This window comes from Mustela lutreola, chromosome 2, assembly GCF_030435805.1.
Source record: "Mustela lutreola isolate mMusLut2 chromosome 2, mMusLut2.pri, whole genome shotgun sequence".
Taxonomy (NCBI): domain Eukaryota; kingdom Metazoa; phylum Chordata; class Mammalia; order Carnivora; family Mustelidae; genus Mustela; species Mustela lutreola.
Window position 1 is genome coordinate 76,491,404 of NC_081291.1, and position 13,475 is coordinate 76,504,878.

At 41.3% G+C, this 13,475-nt stretch overlaps 1 protein-coding gene across 4 annotated transcripts in view; it reads left to right on the top strand.

The window, feature by feature from the left end:
* The window catches only part of OSBPL10 (oxysterol binding protein like 10), a 327,328-nt gene that overhangs the window by 153,831 nt on the left and 160,022 nt on the right, over positions 1 to 13,475 (top strand). For 3 of the 4 annotated variants that reach the window (XM_059162392.1, XM_059162395.1, XM_059162394.1), the window contains exon 4: positions 9,997 to 10,188. The exons of the other annotated variant lie outside the window; for it this stretch is intronic. In XM_059162392.1, coding sequence (XP_059018375.1) covers positions 9,997 to 10,188 — 192 coding nt within the window. The remainder of the gene's footprint in view (positions 1 to 9,996; positions 10,189 to 13,475) is intronic. 4 annotated transcript variants of the gene reach the window in all.

Below are 13,475 nucleotides of genomic sequence, written 5' to 3' on the forward strand. Positions count from 1 at the left end.
ATGTTGTTTCGTCTTATGGTGTCACTTATTTCTCGAATTCTCCCCTCGTGGTCCAGTAGCTGTTTGTCCCTCTTTTGATCAGCTTCTTTATTCTCTGTCATTTGGTCTTCTATATCACTAATTCTTTCTTCTGCCTCATTTATCCTAGCAGTGAGAGCCTCCATTTTTGATTGCACCTCATTAATAGCTTTTTTGATTTCAACTTGGTTAGATTTTAGTTCTTTTATTTCTCCAGAAAGGGCTTTTATATCTCTCGAGAGGGTTTCTCTAATATCTTCCATGCCTTTTTCGAGCCCGGCTAGAACCTTGAGAATTGTCATTCTGAACTCTAGATCTGACATATTACCGATGTCTGTATTGATTAGGTCCCTAGCCTTCGGTACTGCCTCTTGTTCTTTTTTTTGTGGTGAATTTTTACGTCTTGTCATTTTGTCCAGATAAGAGTAAATGAAGGGGCAAGTAAAATACTAAAAGGGTGGCAACAACCCCAGGAAAATATGCTTTAGCCAAATTAGAAGAGATCCAAAATCGTGAGTGGGGAGAAAGGGTAAAAAAAGAGGTTCAAAAAGGAAGAAAGAAAAAAAAAAAAAAAAAAAAAAAAAAAAGAAAAGAATTTTTTTTTTTAAAAAAGAAAACACCTAAGAAAAATGTAAAAAAATATATATATATATTAGATAAACTAGTAAAAAATCGTTAAAAAAGAAAAAGGTAACAGTTAAAAAAAAAAAAAAATTTTACCCGAAGGCGAGAAAAAAAAAAAAAAAAAAATGAAAAAGAAAAAATTAAATTAACTGCAAGACTAAAAAAAATCACAGGAAAAAAGCCATGAGTTCCGTGCTTGGCTTTCTCCTCCTCTGGAATTCTGCTGCTCTCCTTGGTATTGAAACCGCACTCCTTGGTAGGTGAGCTTGGTCTAGGCTGGATTTCTTGTTGATCTTCTGGGGGAGGGGCCTGTTGTAGTGATTTTCAAGTGTCTTTGCCCCAGGCGGAATTACACCGCCCTTACCCGGGGCCGGGGTGAGTAATCCGCTCGGGTTTGCTTTCAGGAGCTTTTGTTCCCTGAGCGCTTTCCGTAGAGTTCCAGAGGACGGGAATACAAATGGCGGCCTCCTGGTCTCCGGCCCGGAGGAGCCGAGAGCCCAGGGCCCCACTCCTCAGTGCGCCCTCAGAGAACAGCGCCCAGTTACTCCCGTCTGCCTGACCTCCGGCCGCGCTCCGAGCTCACCGAGCCTGCGACCGGTTCAAGGTAACACGGAGCTGCGAGCTTACTGTCGGCTCTGTCTCTGTAGCCGGCTTTCCCGTTCCAATACCCGCAAGCTCTGCGACACTCAGACACCCCCGATCCTTCTGTGACCCTGCGGGACCTGAGGCCACGCTGACCCCGCGTGGGCTTCGCTCCGGTTTAGCCTCTGGAGCGATGTCCCTCCGCGGAACAGACTTTTAAAAGTCCTGATTTTGTGCGCGGTTGCTCCGCCGCTTGCCGGGAGCCGGCCCCTCCCCCCGGGGTCTATCTTCCCGTCGCTTTGGATTCACTTCTCCGCCGGTCCTACCTTTCAGAAAGTGGTTGTTTTTCTGTTTCCAGAATTGCTGTTCTTCTTCTCTTCGATCTGCCGATGGATTTTCAGGTGTTTGCAATCTTTAGATAAGCTATCTAGCTGATCTCCGGCTAGCTGAAGCAGTCTCAGCTTGCTACTTCTCCGCCATCTTGACTCCTCCGTAATGTTATCTTTTTAAGGCTGGTTTTAGATCTATAAAAAGAGAAGACTAGACTGAGTTCTTTTTTTTTTTCCTTTTCTAAAATTCTATAGTTTTACAGCATGAGAAGAGATGGGCTTGGTTGGTAGAGAGAATCTTCATGTTTTCAGAAGAAAGCATCCAAAAGGAGTCTTGGTTCTTGAGTGGCAAGTTCCCAAACACATTATGTAGAGAGTAGTTGAAAGCAGATGTGTGGAAGGTTTTGAAGTCACGCATACCTGCTTCTGGATGGATCTAGAAGATGGCGAGAGCTGGCAGATGCAAGGGGGTGGGGAGAAGGGTGGTGAGTGCTAAGGGGCCAAGTACATGAGACCTGGAAGCTTGATCTAGATGGAGCCTGGCCAGAGCATGGTTAGGGATTCTGGAGTACTGGCTTAGCTGTTAGAGGATTTATTTGGGGGCTGAAAATGTTGAGATACAAGGCAAACTTGAAAATGTCAAGTTTTCTTTTCCTCTATTTACAGGCAATGGAAATACATGCATTTGCTTGCCCTGCATTGGCAGGTATAATCAAAGGTTCATGCAGGTATGATTAGAAGCAGGCTAGAGACTGCCTCTCTGGAGAAAACCATTCTTTTCCCTTTGCACACTTTGGCGCATATTTGTGTGTGTGCGTTAAGAGAGGGTATTGGTGGGGGCACCTGGGTGACTCAGTGGGTTAAAGCCTCTGCCTTCAGCTCAGGTCATAATCCCAGGGTCCTGGGATCGAGCCCCGCATAAGGCTTTCTGCTTAGCAGGGAGTCTGCTTCTTCCTCTCTCTCTGTGTGCCTCTATGCCTACTTGTGATCTCTGTCTGTCAAATAAATAAACAAAATTAAAAAAAAAGAGAGGGCATTGGTATCGTTAGTGGGAAATGTTTATGATATATTAAGGATTTTCAGATTAAAATGGAAGAAATTGGGCACCTGGGTGTCTCAGTCGGTCAGGCATCTGCCTTTGGCTTCAGTCATGGTCCCAGAGTCCTGGGATCGAGTCCCTCATCGGGCTCCCTGCTCAGTGGGGAGTCTGCTTCTCCCTCTACCCGTACTCCTGCTTGTGAGCTCACTCTCTCTCTCAAATAAATTAATAAAATCTTAAGAAAAATAAAAAAGAAAGTGAAAGAAATTCCCTAGACTTCCTGACCTGGTAACTGAAAGTTTAAACTTTTATTTCTGCAAGAAGACAGGAATTTGGAAAAGTAGAGCAAGTGAAGTATACTTTTTTGATTCCATGGGAATCAACTTGGAAAATAACCCAGTTTTAAAACCTTTTATTTCTACTTTGGATCTGCTGTAAACTTAGGACAACAGAATATTAAAAAACAAAATCAAAAGCAAAGCAAATGCAAAGGTCCATACAGCTATTGAGGCAGGAGAGCGACGTTCTTGACTTAAGAGTCCAAGAATGAATCTCGTGGATAAAGGAAAGTGAGTAAAGCAGTAGAGTTTTATTAAACAGAGATATAGAAAACGCTCTCAGAAGTGAGAGGGGTCCTGACAGGGTTGCCACTGGGGGCTTTTAGGGATGGTCTTTTATAGAAAGCAAACCTGGAAAGTTAAATCCTTTTAACATCTCTATTGATAGGCACCATTGGGTAAGGACGAGTGATAACACCTTCAATGGCTTACTTCCTTTTTTAGGGTCAGGTAATTCTTCGTTGGTCATATGTAGCTGTTATAACAAGACCCTACCTCTGACCCCTAGGGCAGGATGATCTGATTTGTTGACTTATCTCTGGTTTCTTCTTTACACCTCCACATTTTTGGGATTTTTGCCAGCAGGATCCTGGAGACCCCTACTTATCTCTTCCTACCTCCCCCCACCTATCCCTCAGTCATTATTAAGCAAAATAGTGGAATAGATTAATTTTAAAAACACCATAAATTTTTGGGATTGCCCGCTGGCTCAGACCGTAGAGCATGAGACTCTTGATCTTAGGGTCATTATTAGTTCAAGACCCTGTTGGGTCTTGAAAAAAAATGACACCATTTATTTTCATTTAGATATTGACTAACAGGAAAATGAAATTCTGAATAATTTTAAGGTCCTGAATTGTACTATTTTTAAAACTGTTGCCTTTTCCTCTTTTGGCGATTGAAGTATGCTTACATTTGGAAGAAAAGGAATAAATCACAATTTTTTCGTTTAGCTTTCACATATTTAGAAAAATGGTACCTTGATTTTTTTCTCTTTTGGGGGAAGAGAAAGGAATGTAATGAAAGGCTTTAGTTGGTTGAATTTGTTATTCAATAATACGCAACCGGGGTGCCTGGGTAGTGGTATTGGTTGAGAGTCCCACTCTTGGTTTTGGCTCAGTCCTGATCTTAAGGTAATGGGATTGAGTCGTCAGCCTGGAGTCCACTTGAGATCTCTCTCCCTCTTCCTCTGACCCTCTTCCTGCATGTGCTTTCTCTCTAAAATAAATAAATTAACTAAAACAAAACAACGTGGCTCAGTCTGTTAAGCATCTGCCTTTGGCTCAGGTCATGATCCCAGGGTCCTGGGATGGAGCCCTGTATCACACTCCCAGCTCAGTGGGGATCCTGCTTCTCCCTCTCCCTCTCTCCATGTTTGTGCCCCCTCTGTCTCTCTCTCATAAATAAATAAAATCTTTAAAAAAAGAAATGCAACCATACTAGTTTGGTTGTTCATCTCCCTTGGGCTATTTATTCTGAAATATGGTGTCTTTTTCCCCTTCACTATGACAGAATTCAAGGAAGTGAGGATAATGGGTTCCAAATTAAATGTCATTTGAATGCTATTCCAATTAATTGACTTTCAGTTCTTTTCCATTAGAAAAATTATCTATACAAGGGGTTAGATAATTTCAGTTCTTTTCCATTAGAAAAATTATCTATACAAGGGGTTAGATAATTTTTCTAATGGAAAAGAACTGAAAGTCAATTAATTGGAAAATATTTATATAAGATTTGATAATTAATTAACATTAAATATTTAATTAATATTAAATATTTTATAATTATAAAATATTTATATAAGGTATTTTCCCCCTTATACATTTTCAGCTTTTAAATTTCAGTTTTGGCAAGCCTAATTATAAAGTTCTAATATATGTTTTTAGAGGTTTTTAGGAACAGCAGGTGGTCTTTATAACTTGAGGTTCTGTTTCATTCCAAAATATTAGTGGGAACTTGCCTATTACTTATTTAAGCTAATTCTTTACTTTTAGTATGCATGTAGCAGTGGCCTTATCCACAGGCGCTTTAATCTAGCAGACGTATTTTATCTAGTATTAAATATCTAGACGTATTTAATCTAGTAGATGTAATCTAATAGATGTATATTTTAAAATGTGAAATCATATTTTAAAGGTACTTTTTCTCTGAAGCAAATTTTTTTTTTAGTAATTAAGATGATTACTCTTTATTTTTATTTTAAATTTATTATTATAATTTTTTTAAGTTAAGGAAGTGGTAAAACTGTCTGCTTAAGTCAGTGTTGATTGAAAAAAAGTCCTTAAGTCCGTGTATATGACTCTGGGACCACTTAACAATCTTCCATCTGTGTTGGTGCCTCAAGGCCTACTTTTAATTTACAAATGATAGTGATGACACTTCATGCTAAGTACGAGGCCTGTGTCCTACTTACATCTTCATTCTCCAACAACCAGTGAGGTAGGTAATAGTGAAATTTTAGAAGTGAAATTAAAAAAAAAAAAAAAAAAAGAATTCCAGAGTGAGAGCCCCTGCCCCTTACCAGCCCACCCTGCTCATGAACACTGGAGCTCAGATCTGAACCCAGGCCATTGACTCTTTTCCTTCCACAGTTTTTGTCCTGTGTGTCAGTTTTATTTTATTTTATTTAATTAACATATAAAGTATTATTTGTTTCAGGGGTGCAGGTCTGTGCTTCCATCAGTTTTACACACTTCACAGCACTCACCATAGCACATACCCTCCCCAATGTCCATAACCCAGCCACCCCACTCCTCCCACCCCTCTCCCCTCCAGCAACCCTCAGTTTGTTTCCTGAAATTAAATGTCTCTTATGGTTTGTCTCCCTCTTTGGTTTCATCTTGTTTCATTTTTCCCTCTCTTCCTCTATGATCCTCTGTCTTGTTTCTCAAATTCCTCATATCAGTGAGATCATATGATACTTATCTTTCTCTGATTGACTTATTCGCTTAGCATAATACCCTCTAGTTCCATCCACATCATTGCAGATGGCAAGATTTCATTTCTTTTGATGGCTGCATAGTATTCCATTGTGTGTATATACCACATCTTCTTTATTCATTCATCTGTTGATGAACATCTAGGTTCTTTCTGTAGTTTGGCTATTGTGGACATTGCTGCTATAAATGTTTGGGTGCATGTGCCCCTTCGGATCACTACTTTTGTTATCTTTGGGGTAAATACCCAATAGTGTGATTGCTGGGTTGTAGGGTAGCTCTATTTTCAGCTTTATGAGGAACCTCCATGCTGTTTTCCAGAATGGTTGCACCAGCTTGCATTCCCACCAACAGTGTAGGAGGGTTCCCCTTTCTCCACATCCTCGCCAGCATCTGTCATTTCCTGACTTGTTAATTTTAGCCATTCTGACTGTTGTGAGGAGGTGTCTCATTGTGATTTTAATTTTATTTCCCTGATCAGGCCATTGACTCTTAACCACTTCCCTCCCACAGCCTCTGGATAGCCCTTTGATTCTGCTGTAAGCTTCCTAGACTGGACCCTATCTTTCAGCTCCCTGCTTGATTTCCCTTACTGGACATATTCCTTCAGGTGCTTTCTCCCTCTTTTCAGTTGTGCTTTCCTTCATGCTCGTTTACGCATACATGTCTTCCTTGTACACTTGGGAAATTGCATGGATCTGAGGAAGTAAGTAGGAAAAACCAAGAGGTTGTAAATCCCAAGAAACCCCACTGCGTGTCACATGTCTGGGATGGGTCTGAGTCTCAGTACTTTGTCCCACCAGGGGCCACAGTTTCTCTTCTTTGGCTTCACCCCATCTGTCAGGCAGGCGCTGTTTGGGAGAGGGGACACAAGGGCTGATTCTCTGAAGTAAAGGGTACATCTTATTCCCAGAAAGAAAGTTACCCTTGATTCCAAATTTTTCACAGATGGTGCACTTGGTTTTTCTAGTCGCTCTCCCTGAAGTAAGTAAGTGGAGTAAAAACATGCCCTGTTGTTCCTGATAATGTTTTGTTGTAAAATAGTAGCGGGGATGAGTGTATGACAGCGCAACACCATCTAAAAACACAGCCTGGAGTTTTCCCCAGGCTGCCTGTGGAAAGAGAGCCTTCTCCTTCCTAGCGACTGTAGTTTGTGGGCTGGTCTTGTTTTGTTTCTCCGGGAGCCTGATGACCTATGCAGTGTACCAAGAGTGAGGCTTTTTTTGTTCCTATTTACCCTGAGAGGAGGCACTGGTGTGAATTAAACCGTTGAGAGTACCACAGTTAATGGGAAATTAAAGGTTTTTTCAACTCAGATTTACTGCTTGTGAATTCAAGTGACAGCCATTAAGTAATGATCATGAAGTTAGACATTCGCAGTGGAATAATTTGGCTCCTGGGTGAGTTTTCTTGATTTATTACCATTTACAGTGACAGTGCTCCAGGCAAAGGCGTCTCTCTGCCATAGTTGTCATCTTCTCTGACTTCAAATGGGTCCTCATTCTCAGCATCTAGAACTGTTTTCTCCCCCTGCAGTCTTGCAATGCAGTGGCTGACCATAAAGACTCTCCAGTAAGTATTTAATTATATTTCAGACTCCCATCACCACTTTGATCCAGTTAAAAAAAAAAAAAAAAAGGAGGAGTTTGCTCCCTGCTTATGATTTTGAACTAAGTGACTTCTTAACATTTAAAAAATCAATATGGCCTTTATTGATCAAGTTTAAGTGATAGAAGGAAAGAAACTTTGGCCATGCAGTTTCCTACTGTGCTAAATGTGCTAAATGTTTTATGTGCACGATCTAATTTAATCTTCATGATGGCTTTTAAGGTTCAATATTATTTTTCCTTTTTTAAAGATTAGGTAATTGATGCTTAATAAGAAAGCTTAAATAACTCGACTGAAGTCAACACAGCTAGAGCCTGGTACAGCTGGGGAGGGAACCTCAGCTGTATATCTCAAAAGCCCAGTGAAAAAGCTGCCCTTTCTTGGGTTGGCAATAAGCCTCCCAAACAATCAAAATGTTTTTCAGTAGACTCTTAATGCTTAGGGAAATTCATGGTCATTAAAGGATTAAAGAAATAGCTTTTTTCATCCTCCACACTCCAAGTGAAAACATTAAAGCAGAAAGTAGATGCCTGTTGTATTTCATTGTGATCAAGGTATATGCAATTCTTAGACGAAAAATTCTCCAAGTGCCTGTATATAAAGTTATTTAAAAGCAACACACTGCATTCCAGCTTTGTCTTCCTATTAATTATATCCAAGTTCAATCCAGAGAACTTTTACAAGCTCCTCTGATGTTGCAGGGCGATACAAAGTTCTGACTTCTGTGCTACCTCCCACCCCACTCCCAACTCCAGTGGCAGCTTGAAAATTACAGATCATTAACATTTAACAGCTTTTAGATCTGTTGACTGTTACCTTGGGCCTGAGGCTAAGTCTGCTTTGAAGGTGCCGACTTGTCTGGGTTGATTTGTACTCTGCTGCCTGTCCCGGTATCCTCCCCCAGTCCTGCTGAGGCTTCAGGTCATACACTCTCTGTGATGAGGTCAGCTCAAGCTCTTCCTCCTCCTTTGGCATTTTCTGGCCGTGTTGCCAAATTAACATCTTGCTCTGCACTTCCTTACTCTGTGTGTGTGTGTGTGTGTGTGTGTGTGTGTGTGTGTGTGTTTCTGTGTGTATCTTCTATCCCCAGCAATACTGTAAGCATCTGTGATAGAAGACTGTCTTGTACATCTTCTGTTTCTCCTGGAGACCACCCAGTAGATATTCTCAAGGGCACACAGCAGGTGTTCAGTAAATACGTGAACCCTGAAATTCAGAAGCTGGCCTGAGTTAACATAGCCTGTAACTGTCTTCTCTCAAGCTGGAGGGAAGGATAGGAACATTCAGAATGTAAATTGTATGTAGAATTGAACACATTTTGGATAAGTAATATGTTCACGTGGTTCAAACTGAAGGAACATAAAAAACCATTGGGGGGAAAAAGTCTCTCTTCCTGTCCCTCTTTCATTCTCTGCTTCTCTACAAATAAGTAGCCACTTTTTTAGTTCTGTGGGTCTTCTTCTGGGGGATTTTTCTGTTTTAAACAAGTACCTGGGTGGTTCATTCGGTTAGCCATCTGCCTTCATGATCTCAAGGTCCTGGGATCAAGCCCCACATTGGGCACCCTGCTCAGTAGAGAGTCTGCTTCTCCCTCTCCTTCTGTCACTCTTCCCTGCTGGTGCTCTTTCTCTCTCTCTCTTGCAAATAAATAAATTTAAAAATCTCCAAAAAAGAAGTAATTTTAAGTGAATAACAATAAAAAGACTCATTTTTCATATTTTGATGCAGAACTTTGCCTACTAGGTGACAGTTCTGGACCTTGCTTTTTTCACTTCTCCAGTGCAGAGATTTTTTTTCCAGACCAACTTCTTGAGCCCTTCATCTCCAAAAATTGAAATGCCATCTTTATTCTACACTGAATGGTTACTGGGGTTATATATTCTTCTAAGATGAAATAAGAACACCACACTACAAATGGGGATTAATTGGTGGTTAATTTAGGACTTCCAGTCACGCAGCAGACATTTAGTAAGAACCTAATAGATTAGGCAGTCCTGATGGGCCTGGTCTTGGGGATACAAAGATGAGTTTGGAAAAATCTCTTAAGAAGGTAGCTGTACAATGGATATAATCTCCCCGCAGGGGAACAGGAGCAGCAGGGAGGCTGTGGCAGACAGGGAGGGGATGCCCACATCAGGAAATGGACCTGAATCTTAAGGTTCCGCTGCTGTTTGCCAGCGTGAGAGTAAGAACATTCTAGAAAGAGGAGCTAATTTGTGCACAGGCACAGATCCGTATGAGTCTGTGGCCTTTGGAGGGACTCAGTTGCCTCTCATGTCCAGTAGAGTAGGGGAAGGGACACGGTCGCAGACGAGGTCAGAAGCATAGTTAATGGTGGTTGTCTCTTTTAAGTGCCTGGGGGACCTGGACACGTTGTGTTGCTATACCTCCCCCATTCCTCCATCCCTCTAAGCAGATGAAGGGGAAAGATGAAGAGAAGAGGTCCCAGATAAATGGAAGCCAACCCCTAGCTGTGTTCTGCAGGTCAGTTGCTGAGTTTTGACACCTGTTGCTTATTCTAGACGACTCCAAGCTCCCGAAGCCGCAGTCTCACTTTGCTCCCCCATGGAACGCCCAATCCTGCGTCTCCCTGTAGCCAGAGACACCTCGGCGCGGGGGCCCCCGGTGTTGTCACAATCACGCATCACAAGTCGCCTGCAGCTGCCCGAAGAGCCAAGAGTCAGTATCCCGGCCAGCTTCACGAAGTCAGAGAGGTAGGCTTTGCTCTCCTACTAGGTTGAGTGGTCCCTGGGCGCTGAGGGCTGCTATTGCTGGGCTGCCAACTTCCCTTCCCTCTTATCATCTTGATTATGAAGAGATGACCCCCAGCCTGCCTCCCAGCCACACAGCCATGACGGTCTTGCCTCCTGCTTATAGAGAAAATCTTTTTGTTTCTGTGTGAGGTGAGGTGAAGTGAGGCGTTCAGGAAACCTGTGAGAGCTTAGAAAGCAGGGAAAGCCAGCCCACAGACACAGAGGTACAAGATGAAGTCAAGTCAAAGTCTCCATGCTCATGGTGGAGCCTAGACAGTACATGGTCAAGGGTGGCTGGGAAATAACTGAGGTTCTGAAACTCAGGATGTGTGAGACCTTTTTTCGGCCTTGCCTCACTCACGAGGTGCCTCCCTTGGTCTCCCTATCACAGACCACTCTCAGCAGAGTGCTGGGTCGTGAAGGAGCACTGTCCTTCGAGTCGGAAGACTTATTTGGAAGAGAGTCTTGCAAAGCTTTGAACCTGAGTTTCTGCCTCTGTAGGATGGAAAGAACCCAGGCCTTCCCCTCCTCTCAAGGGAGATTTGAGGCTCATTGTGATTGTGCACTTGAAAGCCGTTCAGCTGTGAGTGCTTTATGAACCTATGGAGGACTATGCTTTGTTTTTATTTTTGACCCACTGGGGAGTCATCAGTTTGGGGAATCCCACTTTCTTAGTGTTCATGTCATGATTTGTCACTGCCCCCGGGAATGGACTATATGAAATAAATGACCATGGTCCTAGGTGCCTGACATGTGTGGGGACTTGGTCTTGGGTGCCTGACATGTGCGGCTGGCCTATGGGCAGACCAGCGGGATTCAGCAGGGCGCTGGCTCGTGGTGAGGTGCAGGGTGGGCCTCCTAGCATAGGGTCTGATTGCTCAGTACGTCGCGCGTTTTCTTTTCTAAATGTCACAAGCTAAGTAGTGCTGGGTCTGCCCGCTGTCTTGGTCTGACTCTGGCCCAGGACAGAAAATCTGACCTCTTCTGAGCCAAATCCGTAGATGCCTATGAAAGACTTATTTTTCCCGATGGATTTACACATGCCTGTACTCTGTCTTGCGTAATAAAGAGAAGATACAGAGTCAAATACTGCCTTTGATATAGTCACCCTGATTTTTTTTTTTTTTTAATGATGTTTCATTCTGAGCTTTACTTTGACACACTGGATGATATGAGGAAAGGTTGTGCACTTGTATTTTTCAGTTTTCATAGCATCTTAAGAAAAACTGTATTAGAGAAACCCTTCATACCCAAAGCAGAACAGAAGAGTGGCACCCTTCACTCAGCGCCAGCAGTTCCAACTTTCTGTTGTTCTCGTTCATGTTTCCCCTCTACCACCTTTTTTTTTTTTTCTTGTGCTGAAGTATTTCAAGGAAATCATAAATATTATATCATTTTTATCATTGCCAGTAAATGCTTTAATATTTATCCAACAAATAAGGACTTAAAAAAAAAAAAAAAAACCACCAACAACTTGACCACAACACCACCATAGTCGCTTTTATGTAAACCTCACTGTGGGTATTTTTGCGAGTATGTTAGAGATGAGAACCTTAAAAAAAAAAAAAAAAAAAGAAAAGAAAATAGAAAAGAGGCAGGTTGAAAGTTCATGGTATTGTGCTAATTCTTTTATGATGACTGTCTGATAGACTTACTCTTACAAGTGATGCTAAGAAGCCTGGAGTATGTGGGGGAAAAAGTGGGGGTGTTTGCATGGAATGAGCTGTGGCCTGAATAAATGTTGAGGAACTTGGCTTGATTTTTAGTAGCACATGATGCAGTTCAGTGCTCCAATCTTTTCTTTCTCCATTATTAGGAAGTTGTTTTTAAAAGAATAAAAGTATGTTCTTGAAGCATAGGCATGTAAAAATAATTATGTAGAGTATATAATGCAAGTACATATTGCACAAGAAGTCAAAAGAAGAAAATCAGAATTACCCATAGTCCTATCTCCTTTCAGATAACCATTATTTAAGCTTTCAATGAATTTACTTTAGGGTTATTTTTTCTGTATGTTTCATGTGTAGATAAGTAAAACTTACATAGTATGATTTACAGTTCATCAACAGTGACATGTATACTCCTTTTTTCTTTATCCTATTGTTTTCTCTCCATTTTCCACCCCTGAGGGGCAATTATTGAAATTTCCCGTGAAGTTTCGTTATATGAGAAATAGGTAAGATGCCTCCATAGTTATATAGTGATTTGATTTTTGTATTCCTGGGTAATCATTTATTTCTTCAGGCTGTTACTTTTGTCTGCTGATAATCTTTCTTGCTGAAATCTAATTTTAAGTGAGCTTGTTGAGACGTATATATCAACATTGGCAGTTGAGAGAGTTGTGGGGTGCTGAACACCTCTGAGGGAAGAGTTAAAAGTTCTGATTTTCCGATATCCTGTCCAGCTTCCCTCCTGGTTAGAGAATGGTAGCTGTTTGATGACATCTCTGTCATTTTATGGTGTGGACAGATCCACCTTGGGAACAATCAGAGACAATTTCACTCATACCAGGAAGTTCTGCAGTTTTAAAAGTATATTAATTTCAGAGTATAAAGGCCTTGGCTTTGGATTCCACTGTATTTCTTTATAAAGTAACTAGAGGAAAATGGAATAGCATTTTTAACCCAGCTGTATAGGGAAGATAAACAGGACCACTGAAGCAATGAAGAAAATTGTCATACAGGAGACAGATGTGCCTGAGTATTTGAAGAGGAAAAAGAAAAAAAAAAAAGAAAAATAGCCTGGCCAGAGGCAATAGAATAAATATTAAATGAAATTCCATAGCATGGGTGAAGTTAATGGGACAGTTTGAAAGACTAAATGGTTATCATCCAAAATATAAAGAATTGAGATCTCAAAGGTCACTACCCAAAATCCTCACTAGAAGTGGTCAGGAGAGTTGAATATAGGGAATTTGAAACACAGGCATATCCCTGTTAGCAATTTAAGAAATGAAAATTAGGGCTACTTTGCCTATTAAATTATCAGAACTAATTATGGCCCATTATTATAGGTTTTGGTGTTAGGAAATACTGGTAGTGTTGCATATTGTCCTTTTGCTACAGCCTGAAGATCTGTAATAATTAAACACAAAACAAAGCTGTTCATGGCCATTGACCCATAAATTCCCCACTGAGAACCATATTCTGAGGAACTGGTCAATGGAATTGGGGTGGAAGGAAGAAGTTAATTTGGGTGAAGTTATTCCTAATAATAAAGTAATAGGTCCAACACACAACGTCATGGAA